At 38.7% G+C, this 27,894-nt stretch overlaps 1 protein-coding gene across 1 annotated transcript in view; it reads left to right on the top strand.

The window, feature by feature from the left end:
• MINDY4 (MINDY lysine 48 deubiquitinase 4) overlaps nucleotides 1-25,482 on the top strand; it is an 80,340-nt gene extending 54,858 nt beyond the window's left edge. The window contains exons 14-18 of the mRNA XM_075706151.1: nucleotides 3,258-3,321; nucleotides 5,216-5,377; nucleotides 15,409-15,589; nucleotides 20,865-20,937; nucleotides 25,434-25,482. Coding sequence (XP_075562266.1) covers nucleotides 3,258-3,321; nucleotides 5,216-5,377; nucleotides 15,409-15,589; nucleotides 20,865-20,937; nucleotides 25,434-25,482 — 529 coding nt within the window. The remainder of the gene's footprint in view (nucleotides 1-3,257; nucleotides 3,322-5,215; nucleotides 5,378-15,408; nucleotides 15,590-20,864; nucleotides 20,938-25,433) is intronic.
• The last annotated feature ends 2,412 nt before the right edge of the window (nucleotides 25,483-27,894 follow it).

Here is a 27,894-nt window from a genome sequence, read left to right as displayed (position 1 = left end):
CTCTCTTCTCAACAGGCTGCTTCTGCCTTAGCAGAAGCCACAGCTTCACTCGCTCCATAGAGAATTCTAACTCTCTCCTCCCTGGTTTCAGTCCAGACGTAAGCCACATTGCACACAGTACAACTAAAAATAAAAATGAAGCTGGGAGATGTTACAGAGTGATCTGAAATTTAGCAGATCTTATTGTCAACTTTTTGATTATGTATCAACTCAGGAAATGATTCCTGCTGAAGCTTGCACTTGAGCATATTTGAACACATGCTTAATTTTAAGTATTTGTCCAGGAGATTTTAAAAATCAGTATCTTGCTCTTTGAATAGTTTTTTTCACAGACTTTACAGTATTACCAGGTGAGGCAAACCCCACCAACAGTCAACATACTCTTAGCTCACTCTCCAGTTACCATTATGTACTATCATGACACTGGAAAATACTGATAATATAGCATGAGGAAGGAATATTTACCATTAACACTGTTCTTTTTGGTAGTGTCTTTTTACTGACCTGTGACTCTCTCAAAGCAGCATGCAGAGCATTGGGCTGTAAATTAAGAAGGAGGGATTCAGCAGAGTCAAGCCTTTAATTCACTGTCTGATGATGAACGGGATACTTAAAAGTCTCCTGGCTTAAAATTAATGGGGTTTCCTGTTTTAAAGTGATTTAAAAATTATAAATGGAAAATTCCATGCAGAGAAAAAGTAGTATTAGTAGTAATAATTTATTCATTACGTCTGTTTTGACATCTGATTGCCAGGACACCAAAATGAACAAATGCTTCAGATTTGCTTGTCATCAATGAATGTCTTCACAGCCTGGCTGAAAACAAAACAGATTGTATCATTATCTAATATTTTTTACGATGCATGAAGTGTACTTGCACTTAAAAGCTGATGCCTTTTATTATAGAACACAATAAATACACCTGCACAGAAGCTATGTGTGTCTTTGGCAGGTATGAATAATGATCTTAAAACCACTTAGAATAGGTGTAAATCTCGTAGCTATATGCCTGATGTTTGTTTCCTCATTAGCAGAGATGATTTGAAAGGCAGATGTTCTTCTTCTTGAAAATCTGAGATACACTTCTAAACTCCCATATTGTTTGTACCTACAGATGAAATTAGAACTTCCTCCTATTGTCTTTGTCGTATGTCCCATCGTCCCTAACTGACGCATATTGTATAGTCTACTCATTTCAAACAAGGCTATGGCGTTTTCAAGATGAAACTGTTTCTAAAACTAAAAAATGGCCGAAATCCAAAGATTATTATCGCCTCATCCATTCCTTGTAATGTTGCATGAGAGAATTTTCCGTATCACAGGCACACTTTCCATAGTCTTTTCTTTGATTTCACACTAGCAAGAGATGTTATTGTGGCACTTTGTTATGATTGAGACTAACTTGTAAATTATCTTTAAAATTTAAATGCGAATTGTAATTCAATGGCTATGACTTGATTTGCATGATTTTAAGTACCATTAGGGCTGGAAATCTTATAAATTACGTATTACATTCTGACTTTGGTGTTCAAAGAAATCCCATTCAAAAATAATTATGTAAAGTTTGGGATGAAGACACAGAATGTCCCAGCTTTTTACTTAAGAAATCAATTTTTTAACAGAGCACGTATAGCAATGTTGAAAGGACATTTCTGACTAGCTCTACTCTAATGAGATCAATTCAGCTCTTACTTTATCATGAACAAAATCTTTTATTTCTTTCAAATAATTGTGCTAATTGCCAGGAAACATGAATATTTGGGTGCATACAAGATTTTACAAGTCAAATGAGACTGAGAAGGCCAGACGTGTGTGGAGTGAGTTTTAATTGCTGATCATTCAGGCATTCTTTCTACCTTTGTAACAATACCAAAATAAGGATGTAGACAAAACAATTGCAATCGACATATTTTATACTGAAGGGAAATAGCTTTTTTATGAACCATAGAATTAATCTGTGGAGTTTATTGCCATAGCTGTCCCAGAATATAGTACCCTTTTTTCTCAAAACTAGATTAGACATTTATCTATGTATAAAATAATGTTTGCAATTACATTATATCTGCAGGATAAAAATGATCACAGTTACAACCTTTATTTTTTAGGTCATCAACCAATCACTAATTCAATAATTCCACGAGTTATGGGAGAGGGAACTTAGTTTGGGCAGATATTACTCCACAGTTGGAGCATTCAAGCATTGGAACAGGCTGCCCCGAGAGGTGGTGGAGTCACCATCCCTGCAGCTGTTCAAAAAATGGGCAGACATGGCACTTTGGGACATGGTTTAGTAGGCACAGTGGTGTCGGGTTGATGGTTGGACTGACAATCTTAGAGGTCCTTTCCAACCTTAGTGATTCCTAGTTTTGCTTTCATTAAAAAATAATCCAGCCCCCAAGCCAGGAAACATTAAATTAATTGTTACTCTACCCTTAATTGGTTTAGTGGTGGGCTTGGTAATGTTAGGTTAACAGTTGGACTGAATGATCTGAAAGGTCTTTTCCAACCTAAACAATTCTATGATTCTATGATTCTATAATTATCAATAATGCAATTTCACGGACTTTTCTCTTTGATGTCGTAAAATAGAAGAAGGGACCACACAGTGGTATTATAAATGTGTACACCTAGTCTTTTTTTTTTTTTCTTTTCTTCTTCTTTTCATGGACAGTATAGTGTATAGATTATATTGTCTTCAGTTTCTGGGTATATTCCAAGTATTGATGATAAGAATAACAAATATATGCATTTGTGAGAACATCTTATCTGACTACTGGAATAAGTCACCCAGGTAGGTTGTGGAGTCTACCTCCTTAGAGATATTCAAAAACCATCTAGACATGATCCTGGGCAACTGGCTCTAGGTGGCCCTGCTTGAGCAGGGGCGTTGGACAAGGTGACCTCCAGAGGTCTTTTCGAACCTCAACCATTCTGTGATATTGTAATTCTCGAAGATAAGTAGTCCAGTAGTTCTAGTGTCTGAAGTTCTAACTAGTGGTGACGATGGCTTTTTTTCCTCTCTACAGCTATTTTCTTTAGTCTAGCTCTAACAAAGTTCTGCTTGCCACAGGTTTAGTTGATATATACACTTTTTTTTGCCATGCAAAAAAATCACCTTGAATGGATTCCAAAATGTAGAGGTATATTTATGGTTGGGAAACCATTTGGTTTTTTTTCCCTCAAGATTTAGAGACATTAAGTCTAATGAAAAGAAGCAATTGTATTTAAATTTAAATGTATTCTCCTCTCCTTTTCAGGGTGCGCAATGATTTTGATGTGCTTACCAATCGATTGATTGGCAGCCATGGCTATTGTACTCAGGTAAGTTAAGCGTGCGGTCTTGGGGATGTCATACACCTCTGCATGCAGAGCTGTGAACTGACCTCTGGGAAGAGATGGCATTTCTTATTTTAAGTTCCTTATGTTTTTCCTTTTTTCCCTTAATGTCAAGCATCTTCATCCTTTATTCTTTTTTCCTTGTGTTTTGGCATATTGTTGTCTTTGCTTTCAGACCTCTGCTTTTTGGCCTGGTTTTCTGGCCACACATGTCTGTACCTGTGTGTGCATGTGCTCATAACTCCTCTCATCTGCCTCTTTTGAACTCCTTAGTTGATTTTAGTGCTGAGATACTGCTGAGGCTGCAAACTGTGTTTCCTTCCTGCCATTTCTGAAAGGTGACTGAAGTTGCATGGCTGATCGTACAGCTCCTCTGTAAACAGCTAATTGGGCTGATGCTGACTGAAGCTAACTGGTACTTCAAACTGGAGACACTGATTTATTATAGGTTTGTCTAAAAGACATGTGGTGCTTGAAAATAAACAGTCTGAATTGCTGTCTGACACTTAGGACCACAACTTTATGTAGTCTAAATTCCAGCTCATGTCCTGTACCAAATGTCTCCCACTGGCTCTAGCCCTGCGGGGGCATCCACCCCGTTGGAAACACTTTGCCTTGGAACATAGGTGTAATGTAGACCCCAAAATTCTGTGACATGGATTCCCCCAAAGCTGGGACATGGACAGTTGTGTGGTCTGATTATGGTCCACAGCTGTTAAATGTAATGCCATTTTGACTGCAAAAGGCAAGCTTCATGTTCTCTTGTACTGTTGCTAGAAGACTTTCATACTGTGGTTATGTTATAATTCCTCAAGAAGGTGGTGGAATGTCACTGGTGGATTAGAAGTTCTAAAAACATCAGTAAGGACCTATAAACTCTGGGGAGTCCTTCAGCAGAAACATGGGGCTATAAATGTGTGCAGTATTTTTAAAATCATACATCAAGTCCAAACTGGCAATACCAATGTTATTCATGTCTTTGGGCATGGTAATTCGGACTATTTTTTCTGGAAGCTTTCTTCTTATTATTTTCCCTCATGTTTCTTGACATATGTTATTTATTAATAGTTAGCTGGTTCATTGCTGTAGCACAGTCTGCTGCTAGATATTGTTACGTGCTGTTACATCCTAGCTGGCCCTTGTGGGATCTGATGCTAAGCAAAATGTCTGGTGTCTCTGTTCCTTGAACTTTAAACACACTCGCGTGCACACATGCACCCATACCCACCCTCTCACATGTATTTAGTCTCTGACACACCTGTACTTCTAGTTCAACTGGAGAGGAAATAATCAACAATCTGCTATAGTAAGCATGAGTATATTAGTGATATGGGCCAGATGTGAAGCCATACGGGTGAATGTCTTATTGAATCGGACTTAAGTTCATCCAGAAATAATCAGTGAGAAAAAAAATCTTCTAACAAATCTTGTCCAACTTACAAAATGCATCACTAAGCACATGCAGAAATATCAGATAGTGCTGTACAGGCTTTTAATTTATATCATTCATGCTGTAGCTTTCACTGTAGAGAAAAAGGGACATCAAAATGTTTTAATTTAAAAAAAAAACCTAACACTAATGTGAGAAGGTTGAGAGTTTTTTGTAAGATTAAATAGATTATCAGCAGTTGGAAAAGATGAACATTGAAGACTCTGCTAATATTTCCTCATTTTACTTTGGGAGTAGACTTCCCCCAAAATATCTGGAAAAAAATTTATAAGCAATCCTAATCCCAAGCCTAAACTTAAAGCCATCACATAAGGTTTGGTACATATGTAACTTTGTCAATCCTGAATCAATCTTCTACTAATGTCTGGTAGAGACAAGACATTTAACTACTGGGTTTTTTTGTTTTTTTTTTAAACATGTCACAAACAGGAATTGGTGAACTTACTTTTGACTGGCAAAGCTGTGTCTAATGTTTTCAACAATGTGATAGAGCTGGACTCTGGAAATGGCAATATTACAATTTTGAAAGGTATCACAAGCCGCAGTGATATTGGTTTGCTGTCTCTCTTCGAGCACTATGATGTTTGTCAGGTATGCTTTCCATTCTTCTGATTTTAATTAAAAAGGAAGTGATTAAATTTAAAATTGGCTTGGAGTGAGTATAGCAGCTAAAAAATCATGGGGTGATTCAGTTGCTCACTCGGAGGCATCTAGCGCTGTTTTAGATGCCCCAAGGCAGAGCGGGGTCTCTCTTCTGGATCCAGGTTCTGTGTCACAACTGCCACCCCTGGTAAATGTCTTGGGTAGTCTACAGCATCTCAAATCTTACATGACTCTGCAATTTTCTAACTGATCTCCTGAAGTGGGAGTCAGCTTGCAGACTAACACACTTCTCTTTAAGTGGCTACTGTATAGATCTGTATATGTGAACGAGGACCTGCTCAGTGCAATCTGTGGAGCTGAAAGCTGTTCAGCTGACTAAACATATTTGTGTACTCTAGGCTGAGCTGAACAAGTTCCCCTGACTGTATTCACTAGATCTCCACTGATTATAGTGGAGCTGACATTGAGCTCACATATGGACACCTATATCTTAGTCATGCATATATAAGCAACTGAATCTGGAGCTGAAACTCACTCTAAGTATTGAGTTTTCCCCAAGTTCCAATGTGATGGGCAGCCAGATTGATTGAATCATCTACTCCATGCTGTAATGGTGGTCATATTGTATTAGCAGTAAAAAAAAAAAAGGCAATTAAAATAGCTGTCAATATAATGCGAATGCTCCCTATAACATGTTTTGAAATTAGTATTTTAATTGTAGTCATATGAAAATTAAAAGATAGATTAAAAATTTCAAAGAAGTGACAGCCATTAATTTACCTCTAGTAAAACTTGTATAAGGATTTCACTGGTTCTCCATCAACAGACCTTGTCGTCAAGATGGACATCTTTCCTAAAGACATATTCTATCTTAAACATACAGTCTTGTGTTTGATGCAAGGATATTATTTGAAATTTTCTGGCTCGTGTTAGGTGCTAGATTAGATAATTGTAACTGTCCCATCTGGATTTGCAGTGAGTGCCTCTATAAAAATTTGAAAGTGATTAGCAAAGAATTTTTTTATACTGATCTAATATAAACGTGTGACTGAAAACAAACCTTGATTTTAACTGTTTCCCATATGGCTAAAGTCAGTTACATTTTCCTACTACTGACAAATTATAATTTTTGTTATTTTTAATTAACACAATTCTTTACATTATTCACAGGATTATAATAAGGCTTAAATTCAGTCAAGACAGCATATCAGTGTATCCAAATCAGATTAATTCAGAACAAACTGGACTAAAATAAATTAGTTTCTGTGTCTAGTTCAAGCTCCTTGACCTTTTCTATAAACAATGTAACATTTGAAACCTCAAAAAATGGTTATGCACCACTGCAGCATTTTTTCCATTCTCTAGTGAGGAAAATGACTTCTAAGTAGCAAAATGGTAAGTGAGGTCAGTGCAGGTAAGAGCTATTTCTTTCCCATCTGCCCTCTAAAAATAAAATAAAAAGTTACCCGGAGAATCAGACACCATCTTCCCCTTATTCTGCAAATTATACAGTGGAGGCGGTCTGTTTCTTCTAGTACTGTGCTCTTGCATGGGAGCTGGGCTCATGAGCAGTGATCTGTTTTCCAAGCCAGTGACTCTTAATCAGTTACAGAAACTCCAGTAGACACAGTTTCCTTTTTTTCAGTCTACACTAGTTAGGTATCTGATGCAAATTGTCTTGCTTTTTATTAAGAACATCTGCGAGTGCTCCGCATTTCAGTTCATACGTCTCAGTGCATGCTGCAATGACTGCCTTAGGACTAGGACAAATGTCAGATTCTGGTGGAGTTCGGCCGCAAGTCTGGGGAGTCTCCGCTCTGGCCGCAGCATGAGGGACCGGATTCTGCTTTCTGTTACAAAGATAGAAGTTTAGAACAATTTAGAAAAAATAAATGTCACTGACAGTTTGCAGTAGTGGAACTGAGAATAGCATTTGCCTCTAAGTCTTTCAAACTGACTCTTTTCTTCCTCTCAGTGTTTTGGTAAGTGGATTCAGCATCCAATTACATTGCGGCTATGAGGATGGTAACTGAAACCAGTAATGGAAAAGGACTGTCATTTTTGTTTGGTGTTTTTTTTCTTTTGTTTCCAGGAGTAAGAAAATCCTGAGCATGATATATGGTGAATCATAGACATCAGAGTTGGAAAACTCCCTTTAGGTCCTATCTAGCCAACCTCCCAGGGGATAATTCAGGATATTTTTATGTCCTGTTATATAGTAGGCTTTCTTTTAAAAATCTGTATCCATGAAGTTCCTGCCTTTCTGTTCAGATGGCCATTTATTAGCTGACTGTAGTGCACATAACTGGGATCTTACCTTTTTTCTCACACGTTTCTGCTTTAAAATATGAGGAAGTGCAAATACATATCTGCAGGTACCTGTGAATGTGGAGGTTTTAATATCTACTACACAGCTTATGCTTTGGATATACTAATATTAAATCTGGCTGTTCATTTACTTAGTTTCCTCTGATTATCATTCTTACTTCTAATCCAACCTGCCCCTTAAAAAATTCATCCCCATGCGCTAGACATTTGCAAGCTGATGTAATAGATTCTCCCTTTTTCATCAGTACATGTTGTCCAAAGCTTATTTTTATTGCTCTACTCTAGACTTCTTCCAACTTCCAACACATTTAGGAAGAGCATAGGCAAGATTCCAGGCTAGATGCAGTAAATCCTCATAGAGAAAGATTTCTATACCATTTTTTCTCCCTTGTCTATCTAATATGTGGAGTATTTGTATATAATCCACAAGTTCCTTGGCATGTCTGCTGAGTTGAAAGTATCAGGAGGGCATGAGAACTGAATTAATCCTGTCAAATCTCAACAACAGAAAATCAAAACAAAATGATCAGTCCCCGGTGACTGCCTGAAGAATCCCTCTGTTGCTGATCCAGTAATCTCTTTCAGTGGATCATGCCTTTGCTGATTGGAAAAATGTGTGCTTCATGTAATTTGTCCGGAATTGTTAATGTCTAATCATCACTCCTAGTCCTAACATATCAACATACTCAGTATGTTATTTGTAATGTAATTACTTGTTGCAAATTGTTTCACAATGACAAATTGATTAATTCAATCTAATGCATATGTAAACATTTAGTTTCATAGTAAGATTCCATATTTTAATGCAAAAAAAGCCAAAAGTCCAATTCTTTTACATTTCTGTAGGCAACTTACACATCTTTGGATTTCTTTTCTTTGTGCTAAGCCCATATTTAAGCTATACTAATTCTGTCTGATCTTAGATATTTAACTAAGAGGCCTAAATTGAGATTTTAGGTTACTTGGGAATTCTTTAGTGCTTTTAAAGCAATAGAAACATTTCCAAAAGCTGGTCAGCCCACATAAAATTGGTGCAGGTTTTCCTCTGTTTGCTAGGCTGCAGCGTGCAGCAGTTCAGCAGTAGTCTCATGGAAGCTGAGTTGTTTCTGCAGCAGGGAAAAGACCTCAGAGAAGGGGGTGAGGCACAGAAGTGGGCAGGACCAATCATAGCAGTCGTGAGTGAGAAAGTCCCTGCTTTTGGTCAGAGTCTTTGGCCTAAATGCCATATTAAAATTGCAGGTGAAAAAACTTTGAATGATGAAATACTCTCTTCAAAACTTATTGTGATGTTAAAAGTAGAAACAGATGCTAACAGATGCTCCTCATATTTATAGCAGATCATTTAAGAGACTTAACAGCAACAAAAGAGAAAAATCATTTGCACTCTCATCTGAAGAATTTTAAAGATACTATTGTTATTGTTGTTCTTGTTATTATTATTAATAACAATAATAATATCTAGCATTTATGTGTCATTTCCTGTGAATAGATCTGTGCTTTGCAAAAGAAGCAAGTTTCATTACCATTTTACAGGGGAGGTAACACACGAACAAAAGTCAAAGTGCTTATCCCAGTAAGTCATCCAGTAAGCTAGTGGCTGAACTGGAAGGAGAGTACAGGCCTTCTAAATCTCTCTTTCTAAAGTTAGTATGATACTGGCTGATGAATTTGGCCATCCTTCTGAAATGCTTTTTGAAAGCACTTTAGGTATGTGCTGTTGTACGTGAAGTAATGGAAGTATTCAAGATTACTTGTCTCTTGTTACTTGCACCTTGACTCTGATTCTTTGTCTTTACTCATTCTTTCCTGCTTTTAACCTGTCCTTCTATAGTAGTTAAAGCTCCTATCATCTGACCTCCCAGACTCACCCTACTCTGATTCTTGACAATGTCGAGTCTCTGCCTCAGTTGTCAGCATTTCAAGAGACTGATGCTTTTTAGTTTCTGAATATGAAGAGAGAATGTGGCATTGACAAAGAAGTTACGTGCTCATTTTTCCTATTTCTTTTCAATAAGAGAGGGAAACATAAATAAACAGAATTTATTTATTAAAATTCCACAGATGGGAAATATTATCTTTGGTCCCTTTGATGAAACCAGCACACTCTGTGCTATAACAAGACCTACTTGAATTATTAAATTCAGCATATATGCTCTGTCTTCTGGCACCTCACCTGTTTATTTGCCCTGTGGAACATCCTTCCTATAACCTTCGCTGGGAAATATGTCTGCTAAACAGGCGCCTTTCTCAGTCAGATGGACTGGATTCAAGCCAGGTCATTGGTGGGGTTGCGGAGGGGGAAGTTTAGAAAGCGGTTTTTAAACCATCTTGTTTAAGAAACCAACAACAAAAATATGCGTGTGCAAAATGGAAACTGATGGTTGGTTCTCATTTTCCACTTATTTTTCAGTAATGGGTATGCGGTAGACATTGTGCCACATAGATGCATTCGGCCAGGGACCCTGCTATTTATGTAAGATATTTGTGAGCGCCTGTGTGGGCAAAAACATGTGATACATAGAAGTTTGACTGAAACAAGGCTGACAAGGCATTGGCTATTTAGAAAGTCTGTCCTTCATTCCTTGTTTTTACATCTCCCTTTCTAGCCTGAAAATGAAATTTTCTTTGAAGAAGTACTATTGTCCTCCTACTTATCCATGGACAGTTATTTTCCAAGAAGCTAGTCACTGTTGCTGGGGTATTGGCATTGATTTCTTGTTAAGGTCCTTCCAAATAAAATAGAATCAGAGTTTTTATTTAAGACAAACCCCACATGTTTAAAAGAGTTCTGCATGCTTTGAAAACAGACAAAATAAGTTAAATATTTTCCACATGTCTTTCTAGATTAAAAATACCTGCATTTGTATCTGGATTTATCCCATGTAACTTAAGGTCCTTTATAGGCTGAAAGTGCTTCAGGTAAGAGACCAGCCAACTCCCTTTATAGCTGATAAACAAGGGGGTCCAAATTTCTGACAATACCCATCTCTTACTGCTTTGATTTTACAGACAGCCAAAGCCAACCTGAACTAGGGGCCAGCTTAAGTTACAGGGCCTAGAAATAGATGCTGAAGAGTGAAGTGGACTGAATCTTGACCTATCTTTGTCATTGCAGTGAAGTAATGTATTGAAATGAATTATAAACTCCTTCATGTGTATTGAGGGAAAGGCTGGTCCCAGTATGGACCCCTGAGAGACACCACCTGTCACTGATCTCCATCTGGACATTGAGCCATTGACCACTACCTTCTGGATGTGACCATCCAACCAATTCCTTGTCCACTGAACAGTCCATTTAGAAAATTTAGAAATTTAGAAAGAAGGATGTTGTGGGGAATCTTGTCAAAGTCCTTAACAGAAGTCCAGATAGACGATGTCCGTAGCTCTTTGCTTGTCCACTGATTTAGTCTTTCCATCACAGAGAGCCACTAGGTTGGTCAGGCAGGACTTTCCCTTGCTGAAGCTGTGCTGGCTGTCTCAAATCACCTCCCTGTCCTCCATGTGCCTTAGCATAGCTTCTAGGAGGATCTGTTCCATGATCTTGCCAGGCACAGAGTGAAGCTGATAGGTCAGTAGTTCCCAGGGTCCTTCTTTCTACCCTTTTTAAAAATGGATGCAATGTTTCCCTTTTTCCAGTCACCAGGGACTTCACCTGACTGCGATGACTTTTCAAATATCGTGGAGAGTAGCTTGACAACTACATCAGCCAATTCCCTCAGAACTCTGAGATGCATCTTGTTGGGTGCCGTAGACATGTATGTTCAGGTTCCTTAGGTGGTTACAAATGTGATCTTCTCTTACAGCGGGAGAGACTTTGCTCCCCCAGTCCATCTTGTGGTCCATCCACTGGAGAGGTGTGGGAAGAGAGGTTGCCAGTGAAGACTGAGGCAAAGAAGTTGTTGAGTACCTCAGCCTTCTCCTTGTCCGTTGTTACCAGTTTGCCAGTCTTGCTCATCAGGGGGGGCATGCTTTCTTTGACCTTCCTTTTCTGGCTGACATACCTGTAGAAGCCCTTCTTATTATTCTTTGCATTCCCTGCCAAGCTGAGCTTCATCCGCGCCTTGGCCTTCCTGAGCCCATCCTTACACTACCGGGCAGTGTACCTATCAGTATAGGGACACCTGTCCCTGCTTCCACTGCCTGTTCATTTCCTTCTTGCTCTTTAGTTTGACCAGCAGGTCTCAACTGACCCATGCCAGTTTCTTACCTTCCTTTCCTGATTTCTTATGCCTGGGGATCAGGAAAAGAAGGAAAGCATCCTTAAAGATCTGCCAGCTCTGTTCTGCACCCTTGTCCCTCAGGGCAGTTTCTGCTGGGTGTTCATGCTTGTTCGTCTCTGTCCTGCTTCAAGGTCCTGTTATATTGCAATATCACTAGCACTGACCAACTTGGCCAGGCAATTGAAGAAGGACTCACCACTCACCAGCTGGACCAGTTAAATGAGGGCATACTTCTAGTCCGCTCAAAAACTGATGCTTGAAGAAGTGGGCAAAGGAATCCTCACAATGAGGATTGTCCTTACTTTGTCAGTAGCATGGTTCCATATTATATTTTGTGGAAAAAATCTGGACATGATTTGGGGAATGCTATGAGAGAGGGATGTTCCTTGTAGGGAGTCTAGACAAAGTAACATATTTGGGGAGAAGAAGAAATTTTAGCCTTATGGATAAAAAACATTCCACGCCACTTGACTTTAAGGCTGGGAAATAAATCTTGGGCCTGTTTAATCTAGTAGTGTAAGAATAATGTGAGGTATCTGGAGAGCCAGAAGCCCTTGGAAGGTGATGGTAGTGGGATAGAGTGTCCAGTAGTTTTGGGGAGAAGCACACCTGTAGGGATCAGCCAACACCTGGGACGCAATTTGATGTTAAAGGCAGCAGGTGATCCTCAACTAGGATAATTAATGTAACTGAAATGAGGACTTCTCCCTTTTTATGGGAGATCAGAATTTGACCTGCGGTGGTTTTATACTCTCCTTATTGTCTCAAAGTTCATGCCCTTGCTGCCTTCTGCAAGTGTTGTAACTGAAACTATACATATTTGGAAAATGTTCCTACAGACCTTACTCATCTGAACAATTTGTCCTGACTTCAGTAGGACTGTTCATGTGAGTAAGAACTAGAGTGGATGTGTGCTTTGAAACAGTTCTGTGTCTCTCTAATCTTGTTTTGGCAAACGTTGTTTGATGAAGCTTGGAAGTTACTTTAGCAGACATATGTAGGAAGAACACGTTTTTAGAAGATTGGCTGTTCCTTTTTTGGCTTTGATTTATCTGTATGCTAAAACGTGCATGTTTGTGAGACTGAATCTTTTCATCTGTATCTGTCTAATTTGCCATCTTTTGTTGTATCTGCCTATTTCCCGTCTCGATAACTCCTGTTATGAGTATTTTTGTAAACTTGTAAAACAATTTCTGTGCTTTTAAGCCAAGAGTTTACATAAATAGGAAAACTGTTGTATAAAAGGCTGTTTTAAATAGGTATTATTAGCAAAGTAATGAGTCAGGGAACAGTTACTTAATTAGCCAGAGACTTGTTATCTAACATTGAAGAAATGGGGAAGATAATTGATTTTGTACTTATATAACACTTCAGATATAAATTCTAAATCTCAAGAAAATAAAAAACCCCCACACTCCTTATGGCTTAGGATGCTGTTTAGACTTTTAATTACAATAGCATGTATGTTGGTTTCTGCCTTTTAGTACTATATTGGATGACATTTGCACCTGTGTGCCCAAGGTGAAGAACTGAGGGCTGTGCTCTAGAAGCTGTGTCCGCAAATCTGTATCTAGAAAACATGCATGAGAATTTTTATGTTAAAAGTCTTCCACTTTCAACTCGCACCCACTGCATATGCTGAAGCATGATTTAAATCCCATAGCAGTAAAGGGAGCAATAGGCAGAGATGATTTCTGTAGATGATATCGCTTTCCATATTACTATGCAAACCTCTTTAAAACTTCCTGAACCTCTGAACTAGCAAAGTTTCTTTGATCCGTGTGTCTGTATTACGGAGACAGAAACTGATCTTATTTTTCTATGCACATATAGTTGCACACTTGGCTGCCGTTCCCTGTTTTGCAGATTGGTAGTATACCAGCAGTGCCACATTTGTTTAGCAAAGGATACGTAAACCTGGGGATAAAATGAAGATGGTTATACAGAGAATCCTGCACAGTAGTGATTCTGTCTACTATAAGAATAATAAACAGAGCCATAGTCAGAACATTCCACTGAAAGCAAAAAGTTTTCTTTTTAGTTTCCCTCAGCAACTTCTCAAAGAATCAAAACCCAACAATTCAGTGGGGGAAAAAAGGGTATTATTTTGAACTTAGAAATCAGCTTTCAATGACAGGAATATAGCTAATAACAAATATCTGTTGTAGCTGAATATTAAAATCCCAGCTGGAAGAAATAAAGTTTCTTTGCTACATTAAGCAATCTAGTCACTATTTTTACTCTATTATTTACTACTGAAGGGGCTAAAATAATTAACTGATACTGTTGCTCTAAAGCAACAGCATGCAATAAGGGCATGGTATCTGTCTCAGAACACATTAGCGTGAGGTGAAGAAAATACTACCAGATACTCAGTGTCCTCAGGGGATGCAGGACACTTCCATGATTCATTTTATATCAGCATATAGTAAGTTTCAAAACCTTAGATACACTCCCCCTGGTATTAAAGCATATATATTTCTGCCTTAAAACATAAATTCATAAGAAATAATAAATATGAACTTAAATATACATAAAAGTAGCCTTTATCCTTTGCTGGACTTGAACCTTAAAGACTATGGGGTGAAGCAGCAGAAAAAACTGGTTAAACTGATAAATGGATAAATATAGAGATAAAAGCAATTACTCACAAATCCAAAGAAGTGCTGTAGTAGCCCACATTTTAAATAACTTGTAGATTTAAGAATAATACCTCAAATCAGTAATGAATATGAAAATCAGTTGTATCTAATTTCATACAGAACATTTAGGATATTTATAAATAAGTATACTTTCAAACTTTCAAAGGGAGGACAAAGGCTTAGAAAAGGCATCTGGTAAAGAAATCATTGATTTTTTTCAGCTAAGAGTATTTCATTTTTAAGAATAATGAATTAAAACAAGTGCTTCTGTTATTGCTTTCTTCTAGTAGCTGAAAATATTTTACATATCTGGACTGTAAAGCTAGAAGAAGATGCTAAAATGAAGGGAATGTTTTATATTCTTAATCCAAGATAAGATTTGGGCTCAGTTTAGTTGCCTACACAGGGGTGTCTCATGTCATCTGAGATCTGATGAAGTCTTTTGCCTGGCTTCCAGCTAGTGTTGCGTATCATGGTCTCCCATTGATCCCGGGTAGCATTCCTGACCTAAGCTCACTGTGGTTTTATAGCTATTGCAGAGGACAGGGTTTCTTTTGGTTCTGATCATCTGGGAAATGATCTTTTTGCTGTAAGGATACTACAGCTGGATTTCATTACCTGCCTATAGCTCAAGGCCAGATTCTTGCTTTATATGTTCCATGATTTACCAGAGCTATCCTGGTCTGCTTCATCAGCAGTATATAATGAGCCTTCATTAATGTTTGTAGACTAAAATAAATAGTGATCTTATACATCTCATGTTTTCAAAAATGAATTGTTTCTCCCCCTGTGCCCTGCGATGTTCTCATGTTTTGTATCTTTCTTTTAGGTTGGTTGTTACTTGAAGACCCCTAAATACCCAATTTGGTTGGTATGCAGTGAAAGCCACTTCAGTGTGCTTTTTTGTTTGGAAAAGGATTTACTAGGTGACTGGAAAACAGAACGGAGATTTGATCTATATTATTATGATGGCTTGGCCAACCAGGAAGAAGAAATACGGTTAACGGTTGGTATGTACAACTCAATAACTCTGCATTTCATCTCTGATGGTGGCAACAGCATCACATCAGAAAGAAGAAAACCGCAATACTGTTTCAGTCCAGTATTCAGTCCAATGATGGACTCAGGCATTAAAGGTTATTTGTGTGCCTGTTTCCTGATTTCCATAATTAGTTTTGGTGATTAATTGGAAATTAGATTTCACGAGGAAATTTTAAGGACAAGCTCTTGAAAAGGTTAAAAGTGAGCATGTGCTACTTTATACAGACTGTTGAATCTTTCAGTGACACTAATTTCCAAGGAACAGGTTGTGATCTGGCCTATTCATGCTCGCAGGACTATAAATCATATTTAACTACTTCGAATCTCCTTCACATCTTCTCACATCATTTCTACAGGCAGAAAGTGCAAGTCTCCTTTTCCTCAGCCCTATATGCCTGTAGTAAAATGAGCAGAGAGGGTGAGGAAGCATCAAATCCTTGCCTCCAAACTCAGCTACTTCAGAAGATGGCAGCAATCTGCTAACAAACTCTAATCTCTTACCTGTTTGTAAGCATACCTGGAAACACAAGCATGCAAAAGATCTTCTGACTTGTTACACTCATTCTTTCAGGAAGCCATGCCAAATTATGCAGCTGCTTTTATAGTAATTACGTATTTCTCCAGCTGGAAGGCATCTGGACAAGGAGTATTCTGATGATTAGAAAGCTCCTACTTATTGCCATATTAAGACATTCTTGACCACTGAATTCCTATTTGCTAATAATATCCTACTTATCTTTTGTTTTCTTTCCTTCAATATATTTATACAATCTACTCAAATTCCTTCCCAATCTTAAGGAGCCACTCTGTTGTAGTCCACTCATTAAAAATAAGCTGTCTGTATTCATTGTTTGCACCAACATTCTGGTTCTTGGACAGGATGAGTTATACTTGCGTGTTTTGTGTTATTATTGAGTCCATGTGGCAAAGCTCTTTGTATGGGAGTGCTTGGGGCTTTAGCATCTCACAAGATTTGGTAGTGAATTCAACTTTCTTTCGGCCTCTTATATATCCTCTTATTTTAATTAAAATCCCTGTAATTCTATTGTAGTGATCACATTATATATTATCTCAAAAAAACACTTAACATTTACTGGACTGTAGTTGCCAACTGGTTCCTACATGGTCTGTCCCAGATAAGACACTTTGTAAGTGACACAGATTGTATAGTTCAGCATAGGACTGGAGAGATCAAGACACATTTCTTCTATTGTTTTGTACCATGTAACATATGGTCCAGAACAGGTGTCCTTATCTGGCTTTTCATCATTTATAAATCAGGAACGTTTCCAAAATCCAGAGCTACCAAGCACTCTGAGATCCCTGGATGAGAAAGTGCTCAGAGTTTGTATAAATTTTTCTCTTTACAGTTCAACCTGTCAAGACATATCTGTATACGTCTCCTCAAAGACTAAACTTGCATTCAGAGGTAGATATCTTTTTGTTGTGGCTATAGCCTCTTCCAGGCATGTGTCCTAGTAAATCTTCTGTTATCTGTGAAATTCTGCAAAGGGCTGTAAAATGGAAATAATTTCATCATTCCAGGGAAATGCTTTCCTAGTACTGGCTGTACAGTAATCCTTTGTTAGGTCTGGAGAAAAACTGAAATTACTTTACATCCAAAAGGTAATGTTGATCATACCTCTAAACCATGAATACAGTACCAGATGGAAATACCAGAATGCTAAGTATTACTGGTATTTCCATTGTGGAAATATCAACAACAAGCTATGATGGTTAGGCAGTGTTACCTAGAGATACAACATGAGGTCCTGGGTGCTACACAGCTACATCTCACTGGTGCTGGTTAGCAAAGTTACTTGCTTTTCACTAATGAGAAGGTGAATTCCTTGAAATGGGAATCTTGTTTATAATTAGGAACATTACAAAGAAGGTCACATTTCAGGAAATCTTGAAGAAATTACACTGGGCAAGAAAGGCAAAAAAGCCAGAAAGAAAGAGTTGAATTACATTTTGGAGGTAGTAGCAATTGCCACTTTATATTGAGAATTTGCCCTGCTTCTCCTACTCATAACCATTTGGCAAAATGTAGACAAGGAATGTGAAGTTCCTAAAAGCAGGCAATGCCTGCTAGTGAGTTCAACATAGTATCCTAAATAGACGAAGGTTCGTTAATCCTTTCCATTGGGGTGGAAATTTCTGATAGGCAGAGAAGGAAAACAAGCCAGTGTATCTAAGTTGATAACCCTCTGCATTTTGCTCATCTTTTTTCAGCTGTTTAGGGACTGAGTGGAGATTCTGGGATTTTTCTTATGTCACAGAGAGTACTTGTATGAAAGAGTGTGTTGTACTGCTCAGAGAGATACTGCTCCTCCTTTCTAGTATATACAGTTAACACCTACCTATGTTAACATTTGCAACATGTTGTCTCCAAGTGAAGATACAGGGGAATTTTTGTACAATCTGTTTTAGTAAATCATTCTTATATCTCATTGGTGCATACCTTCAACTCAGTATCCTTTTAAAGGTGTTTCCAAAAGGCAGCTGAATTATTGCTAAGATGACTGTAACTGAATTTCTCAGAAGATTCTTCCAGAGCCATAGACACCATCCTCAGCCCCTTTGCAGATGCCACAGAAGGTAGCACAAGCAGTGAAATTAGCAGAGCTTCAGATACTGGAGACAGCTTCTAGGGAAAGCTGGTATATTGATTATGACATTTTCCTTCAGAACACTTTTTTTCCCACAGTTAAGATGACATTGTTTTAATGTGCAGAAGTCTTCTGGAAAGGTGATTAATAAAACATCACTTCCTAAGGTTGCCGTTTAAATTATGAGCAGTATTTCTTCTTTCATTGATTGTCTGTTCAGATTTCACTCTTCTGAACCTGTAGTCATCGTATCTCCTGAATAACAAGTTTGCCTGTAACTGTGTTGGTGCTCAGTTTCTCACTACCCTTAGCTTAGAATATAAGTGAATATATGAGAGATCATAGAATCATAGAATGGTTTGGGTTGGAAGGGACCTTTAGACGTCGTCTAGCCCAACCCCCCTGCAATGAGCAGGGACAGCTTCAACTAGATGAGATTGTTCAAAACCCTGTCCAACCTGACCTTGAATGTTTCCGGGGATGGGGCATCTACCACCTCTCTGGGCAACCTGTTCCAGTGTTTCACCACCCTCATTGTAAAAAAATTCTTCCCTATGTCTAGTCTAAATCTACCCTCCTTTAGCTTAAAACCATTACCCCTTGTCGTATCACAACAGGCCCTACTGAAAAGTTTGTCCCCATCTTTCTTATAAGCCCCCTTTAAGTATTGAAAGTCCACAGTAAAGTCTCCGTGGAGCCTTCTTTTCTGCAGGCTGAACAACCCCAACTCTCTCAGCCTTTCCTCATAGGAGAGAGGTTCCATCTCTCTGATCATTTTTGTGGCCCTTGATGGAAGAGTGTAACGTCAGTGTGTGTTGCTCAAATGAGTTATGTGAAACATTTAACACAGTTTGTTAGTTAATTAACCTAGCTAAATGTTCCTTGCCTGCTCCTGTAAGATACACCTTTAGTGACTTTTTTTTTCCCATTCCTTTGTATGAAAAACCTCCATTCAAACCTCCTGGTTGGAATAACTCAAGTCTAAAAATGACGAAATTCAGTAAGTTGGAAATAACTGTGAAAGGCATCTGTGCCATATGCCTATCCTGCTACCGGTACGATGGTGAGGACAGTGGTTGTTGCTTCTTACTATGAGATCTAGAACATCAGTATCAGGAATTCCTAGAGGGATCCAAATACTACTGCAGAACTCTAATGAATCATTATAAACTCTTCCAAATCAGGATAAAAGAGGCCCTTTGAAACTTAGAAGATTCCTGTGTACCTCTAAGTTCCTGCGGATCTAGAAGAAAACTACCAGTATTTTATGTACTTTTAAATATTGTGTGTTTCCTACTGCTCCAGCCCTTATAGTCGTTCAGAGTTTTGTGCATGTTTTTATACCAACAAGATCAACAGGCAAGGGAGAGCCAGGTTCTCTCTATGACATGAGGAAGCTAGATATATCTGAGACTGGCAGCTGTGAATGTAAGAGCAGTTGCCTCCCATCCTGCCTACATCAGTCTCGCTGAAGCAGATCCATATCCTACAACCTGTCTTGGCATCGTTTGTTGCTCACAACCTTCCCATTGGCTGGATGATGGACAGAAAAGAAGAAAAAGAAAAAACCCTAATGTGCTGCAATTTAACTCCAAAACAGGAAACAGCTGAGCAGACTGACATCCAAGCTGGTCTCAGGATGTTTTCTCTCTGGGAAGTTCAGTGACTACTTTCACTGTTGACAGATCCAGTGTCTGAGACACTGACCTCTCTGTTTTCTGCAGAACAGTGCAATTGCCTCTCCGTCCCACAGGAATGCTCACAGCCTGTGGTAGCTCCCTTATAGCCAACACAACATCGCCTTCTCCCATCTGTACATTTCTTTCTTAACAGTCAAGGGACAATCTTCTTTTCCAGGGTGAAAGAATTTTAACCCAGTTTGGACTGGACTTGGGGTTTCCTATTCAAGTGTAGGACTACTGCTGTCCTTAGTATCTGAGTAACAGAAATGTCTTTCTTAGTAATTACGACATCAGTTGCAAAATAAAACCCTCATGGCAGCCCTCCAGCATATTCCTTTACCTTCTAATCCACATTTTTCCTTGAAACCATCTCTATATTAGTAAACTAACCTGGATCAGGGCATGAATCTGAACACTGTCCCACGATCATCCTTACTGTTCAGTAGTCAGGACAATTTTGGGCAAGTTTCTGGCCGAGATCAACTAATACTGGGCACAACCTGGGGATCATTCTCAACAGCATTCGCACTCAGTTACCCTGTTTCAGCCTTTAGCCTGCCATCACATGAACAAGCAGTAGACCACTAACTGAAAGGGTTCAAGGGATGACAGAGCAGTGAGTGCCAGACTGTCCGCTCTAAGGTCAGCTATAAAGCCCATGCTATTTGCAAAGAGCCATAGTTGTGGTATCTACTCTGAACATTCCTGGCCCTGTCTGTGGCCGGTCTGTTCAGATGGTGTGAACAAGGGCATGAGATGGTATTCCAGCAGTGCTCACCTTCCAGGGTATTTCAGTCCAAAGTAGATACATGTCTTTTGTGGGCTAGGAGAATTACAGGGTGAGTGGTGGTCCGTCACTTCCATGGGTGGAGTTCCTAGAAGCTACTGCTGTATTATATATGAATAGAAATATACTCCAGCCACTAATAATGTCTGATATGTCTCTGCAGACACAACTCAGATGTGCACTGAAGATAAAGAAAATGATCTTACTCCTCCACTTGAGCACTGTATTAGGACAAAGTAAGTGAAACTATAGTTTTTCATACAGATATATTCAGTTATCGATATAAATAAGATACGTAAGGCTGGAGCATGGTAAAAATATTGCAGCAAGTTGTCTTGCAAAATTACTGCTTAAAAATCAGAAAGGATCTGAATAGGCCAGGCTGTGATAATATGTATTACACATTTAATTGTGTGTTATTGTAGTTAACATCAAACTGGCTAAGACGTTCACTTCATTCTTAGAGGAACCTTCATTTCATCACCAAGAACTGACTGAGCCAAATTCAGTTTGAGAGCACAATTTGATTTCAGTAGGTCTAAATTTAGATTCCTAAAAGTAACTGATTCCTGTTTTAGAGGTATAATGAGAGAAGGGGAAAATTTCTTCCATCTTCATCAGTCTTTTCTGAAAAAATATAATTACACTGGGGTACTTGGGTACCATTCTCAGTGCATGAAGGCCTGAGCTCAAAGGTCTCAGTTTTCTCAAACTTCCCATGTGTCTACGGGCAGCACAGAGCTTCTCAAGATTACAAAACACCACATTTTGTGAAGTCATTCTTGACAGTTCTTAGGTCATATTCTCTCCTTATATACAAGGCTAGTTTCTGTCATGTTAGGATTTTCATGGCCATTTCGAGATTTATGTGGTATTAAATGATGGAATTTTAAGCAATTTATCCAATTCATACTGAAGTTAATGAGAACATTTTCAGTTCAGTGAGACATGAAAGAAGCAAAATGGAGAAATTTAACTGGGTAGAAAAATCAGCTTTATATCAACTCCATCAGTAGGACTTTGAAAGCTGCTATCTAAATATCTTTGGAGCAAGAAGTAAAAGCCTCATTGTCAAAGACCATAACATTTGTTAAATCAGCAAGCCAAGCAGCTTCAGATTTCTCTTGTAACTTCCCTCCTCTCCTTGCCATAATTTGTCCTGTAAAAAAATACCGAAAAAAAAAAAAAAGAGGAGAATGACTGCCAAATAGTGTGTTCATGCAGTGCTGCCATTAGAAAGTTACAGAAAAGGGGCATCCTGTAACATGACAGCAGTGACATTAGTCCAGGCTCCCTGCACATACAGATTATATTGATTCCTCTCTTCCAGTGACACATAAGCATGACTAGAAACTAAAATAAATAACATATAGCCTCAGAAACCTGCACAGTGGGAGTGAATAATGCATGCAACTACTTAAAGTTGCTCTTAGAACATCCTCCATTCCTGGCGTTGTATCAAAGTTTATACAGTTTTTGTAATGGTGATGTTTGTTTATTTTAAATTCCCTGCTTTAATCTACTGGAGAAGTAAATTACCAGCAAATTCCAGTGTCAGTTTATTTTGTTTGTACCATTCTCAGGACTGTCAGATTTACCCTGATCGGTCTGACTCCTTGTTTTCAGTATTCTCCATTTGCTTTGAGCATATTTATTTAAGCATGGCCTTGCTGCTAAAGGTTTTTCATGTTATATTTTTCCTTTTTGTTTTAAGAAATTTTTCTTCCAACTATGAATGAGTATATAAGGAAAAGTAAAAACAAACCAAACTAACCAACATTTTAACAAATTGGTAGATAAAAAAGAAATGTTTTCTATCATACAGCCATGGAAAACAGTCCTAAACTGAATTTTGGTAAAGCAAGCAAGCAAGCAAACAGACATTACTTATTTTGACTAAGCATTCATGATGAAGCTCCATATCAAATCTTTCTCATCAAAAAATCCAGGATAATTTCTCAGGCAGTGGGGAGAATTTCGCAGTCTGAACAATCAGAACTGAGAAGATTAACTGTTGTTTGCATACGTTGATGGGGGTTTTTCCTTTCATTCACATGACTCAGTTCTGGTTTAATCCATGAAAAGCCTTACCCATTGTTTACGCCAATACCTGAACGCCATCGTCCTGTAGTGCATTGAGTTATGCACCTAACATCTGTCTGCTGTTTGTTCTCTTATCCTCTCCCAAAGGGAAAACTGCATATGTAATAGACTGTTTCTGTATTTAGTTTTTTTCATTATTATTATTATTATCAGAGGAGAAGGGTTGTTTTGCTTCTGCAGGAGGAGGAGGCTCATGTTTTTGTTCCCTATTCTATAAAATGTCAGAAGAGCAAGATTTGAGTTTAAAGCAGGTAACACTTCAGATGGCTAGAATAACCAGTCACCAACAGGTATCGCTTTAACCTACAGGCTCCCAACAGTCAGTGCAAGTACATGTACTTTTATTGTGGATTTTAGCCCTAGATATCTGTAGAAGCAGTGAGATTCTGACCGAGAGATGTCTGGAATGTGCATCACTGGGTTGTTTGGGAGATGCCGTGCAGATGTCTTATCCCATTCTTCCCAGAAGAATATTCTTATATCACAGTCACGATCCTCAGCGTCTCTCTGCACTAGCGGAAATAACATCTGTTAGCTCTGCCTGAGGGGAATAAAACTTTGATCTGATATTATAATCTGAATTCAGCGGTATATTTTGTTAACCCTCTAGCATCAGCTTTCCTCTATGGTAGTGGGGCTGTATGATACATTACTTGATCTGTTTGGCTTTAAAGTGAGACATCCAGTGGAAATGTAGTGGATAAGAGGAGAGAAGAGCATGGGCATTTCGTCCGGAATTATTGATGTGCTCTAAAACAATACCAAATGATTAGTACAGGAGATACTCTGAATGTTATTCCAGACTGAGCATTGTTCAGGTCCTGAACCAGTTCCTCTTGGGTTCTCATTAACTCCATGACCCTTAGGTGAGGTTGTAGTTGAACCACATGGGTCAAATGCAGTTTTCACATTGCTAATCTGATGAATTATAATTGAATCAGCAGCTAGAATGTGGGTTCCGTTTGAATTACATTGTGGCAGGACAGTTTGGGGAAATGATCACAGTGCATTGTCCGGACAGTTTGGTTTCTGTCTGTAAAGAAAAGACTTGTTCAGCACCTGTGAGTGAGGTTTCTCACTATTTGGCACCTCTTTTTGTGCAGATTCAATGTGTGAAAAAAGTTTTGAAGCTGTCTTCACAGGAGCAAACAGCCAAGGACTGATTTTCAGTCTACAAACTGCTCAAGAAAGATCGTTTGAAAATAAACACAGGAAATAAGGCTTGTTATGGACATTACTTTGAGTCCTGCTTCAGAATATTATCTTCTGTGTAAGCTCTTTATTGAAAGCCTGTTTTAAAAAAGGCCAGTTCCTCACTGCGTAGCGATTAGCAACATCTTAAGCCATAACAGCAAAAATGGTATCAGCACGTGTTAGTATTTTCACAGAGTACAGTGTAGTCTCAGAGCAGATTTAATTCGGTGTCTTTTGGCCTCTGTGGGGTCTCTGTGGATCCCTCTCAAATCTTTAATCACCCTGGTGAGATAGAAGGTGGTGCCTTGGGAAGATTGTACACAAAGATAAAGGATGATTTGATGACATTACCAGAAGAATCCAATGGGGACAGAAGGTGGTGATTGTACTTCCCACTTGCATTTTGTTGTTCTGGGTGTAAGGTGATATTCTGAATCTCTGGCAGAGACAGCTCTCCAAACTGGCTAATGCCAGACTAGGTTGAATATCCCCAGCTAGAACTTATTCCGCTTTTAGCTTAAAATGTCAGGCATCACTGTTGTGTATTCCTGCTGAGCCCTGGGATGAGGACAGTCTTTCTGCATTTTTTTTAAAAATTTTTATTTTCTCAGAAAAATAAAAAAAGAAGGAAAAATTTCACAACAGCCCTCAGATGGCTACTTCCTTTGAGACTTTGCACTGAATACTGCATGAATTCAGCTTTTGGTTTTCTTTTACACTTAATTGGCTCGCTGCATGAAAGGACTGAGCTGCCATACCCCTGCTGACACATCCTTTCCTCAGTGACAGAAAGAATGTGGCACTCTGGCAACTCACTCTTGTCTCCACCCCCTCACCAATGTCTTACTACTCTGCACATGCACTCTGAGACAGATTTGCAAACCAGATCTAAATACTTGACAATGGGAATGCAATAGTTTAGTTCCCAGAAGGTCTGGACCATGACCTTGCAAACGTGAGAAATGCCACGGACAAGGGTGCAATGAATGACTCTGACTGTACAGTAGGTTGACTCACTTCAACCCAGTGAAGTCACCGGGGAGCATCATCCTGATTTCATTGAGTCTTGGTTCAGGTCTTTGTCAGACTGAGACTGAAGCATTCGGAAGCACTGTGAAGACTGAGAGACTGAGCATTCTGATTATATAGCATTAATTCTTGTACCCAGCTTGGGGATTCCCTACAGTCTCTGCAAAACTAAAGTACTTGTTCTGAATCAGCTGATGATGAGGACTCTCTATTGCATAGAAGAGACTGGAGGAAGGGTAAGGTGACTGACCTCCAAACTTGGGCACCTTTGAGGAGATGTGATTAGTCACCCCAAATGAGTCCATCCTAAACTCTCTAAGGTTCATTGGGTGGTTGAGGGGTGTTGGGTTACCTTTCCAGTGACCTGATTAGCTGATGGATGTAAAATGATTGCTTTCATTTCTAGGTGGCAAGGAGCTGTTATTGACTGGAATGGCACGGAACCAATCTTGTGACTGACCTGACCTGCACTTTATTTGTAAAGACAAAAAGGATATGACTGAATTAGCACATTCCTATTCCCACCAATACAGGAAATAGGACAAGAGTTGTGCATTTTATGATGAGGAAGAATGACATGGTTTGCAGGCTGGAAGAGTTTCACCTCAATCACCTTGTGCTTCAGATATTTTGCTTATAATATAAACAACACTTACGTAAATTCCTTGTCACTGCCTTTAACATACAGCTTCTGAGAGTAAGCTGAGTTTCCACAACCAAATCAAGGTTACAGATGAAACGGTGAAGTTGTCAACGTCCCTTTGAGGTCTGTTTCTGGATCCACTCTGTATCCTGCAATTGTTTCAAAACATCTGATGAAAGATGCTGAACGCAGATTTCTGTCACTTTACATGCCTTCTCTGTACTGCCTAGTTCTTCACCTACAAAACTCCAGTGAAGTATAAAATATCATCCAAGAAATATATATTCACTTCTTTACCAGATATTAGTAAGTCTCATTTTGCATTGAACAGATTGGTAACCATATGGGCTTTTCCGATAAAGCCTGACCTATACAAAGTTCTTGTTGTGTCATAAAATTTGCAGTAAGGATTGTGGGTTTGTGTTACCAGAATAATAATACTAGTACATTCCTTATGCTGGGTGCAATTGGTGTGTAACAGTGCCTCACACTGATGTAGCTCATTTTTCTTTCTGGATGAGAGAGACCTGTATCAGTATCTTTACATTTATACCATTGTAACTACTTATACACTAGGGTTTATTTGCACCAGAGTGGTAGATAAGATCTGTGGTTTGCTTCTTCGTAATTACAAGAAAACAGAAGAGCTGTTAGGTTTGAAATTTAAGTCATGCCTATCTGTGATAGATACCGTTTTTCATTATTAAGTAAGGTGCATGTACTGAAATGACGTACTGTGTAGATGTATCATGAGGTACTGAAACAGCAGTTTATATTCTGAAATGAATTCTTTAAGTGACATATTTTGGCAACACTTTACCAAAATTGGAACAAGTTACTGAACTGAAGATTGGAAAAAATGCCTTGGAAAAAAGGCAGATAAACAGTGTTTCTCTCTTAAGAGTGAATATTTCACGAGAGTTTAATAAAGAACTTTTACTTTCTGATATTTATCATAACACCTTCTTCCCAGTCAGTATGCAAACTCCTCTGAGTCCTGATAAACTAGTTGCTCTTTCCAAAATCAATTCCCAACAAAAATTCAAGTCCTACTGTGTGTAGTGTGGAGATACCAAACTGACTATGCAAATACAACTCTCGGGGAATTAGCACTTGAGCTAGATTTGGAAACCAACCTGAATGTAAGCCATAATGGAGTACCAGAAAGGTTTAGATAGTGTTTGAATAAACATCTGTCTCCCACTTTGCTTCCCATTCACATGAAACTATCTGTATGCAGTAAAGCATCTCAGAGTTTCAGTTATTTTAATTTTATTTAATTCAGTGTAATGTAATTTGTTTGCTTTAGATCAGCTAGGCAAACTTCTTTAAACTTTGTGAGATTAAGGTCTCCCATCCAGCGTCTGAAGCATAGGCAGCATCAGATCTGAGCTCATTCCTGACTCTACTACAGGGATGTTACACGGCCTTTGGCAAACCCTTTCATCTTTGTATATATGGGGATATGTTTGTACTGTCAGCTATAAGTGGACTCAATACTGCCTTTAAGATCCACTCATCATCCTTACTTCAAGCACTCCAGCTTCCCAGGAGGAGCTTGCCTCAGTGTCAGCTTCAGTGTTTCTGTGAGTGGGAGATCCCAAACAGTCAAAGATCCCAGATCCAAAGCCTTTGTTCCTCTTGAAATTTCTATGAACTATAGTCCACACTTTGTTTCATGAAGCAAATATAGTTTGATTTTCCCACCTACCTCACAGGGCATCTATAATGTAAAATAAGATTTTTTGCAGAATGCATTTGGACAGAAAATAGTGTAGAGATGAAAAATGGTGGAAGATTTTTCGAACCAGGTTTAAGAAAAAAATTTCCAGTCTAGTAAACCTACACCATTTACTTTAAAGCACTGCTTTAAAGTATGTCAGTTAGGAGATAACCTTCCACTCCCTGACAGAAGAGCAGCAAAGATAAGTGCTCATCTGGGGAAGGAGGGAGCTGCCTTGTGACAGGCCAGCTTTCATCTGACTGAAATATGGATGTCTACAGTGCAGATGAGTTCAGAGGAGCTGTTCTACTCTGTTCAGAGGAGGGGAGATACTGGGGTGTGATGTATTTTTGCTTTAGGATGAGAAGAACTGTGATCCAGACTGTAGGATGATGAGTATAAAGGGAGCCCAAGAGGATTGCCTCAAAAGGATTTCACCCATGAAGATGTAAGGATTTTTCAGGGTATAAGAAAGAGAACAGATCAGTGAATAGGGCTTGG

The sequence above is a fragment of the Pelecanus crispus genome, chromosome 2 (genome assembly GCF_030463565.1).
Source record: "Pelecanus crispus isolate bPelCri1 chromosome 2, bPelCri1.pri, whole genome shotgun sequence".
NCBI classification, from domain to species: Eukaryota; Metazoa; Chordata; class Aves; order Pelecaniformes; family Pelecanidae; genus Pelecanus; species Pelecanus crispus.
Note: the sequence above shows the minus strand (reverse complement) of the source record. Positions and strands in the feature narration are given on the sequence as shown.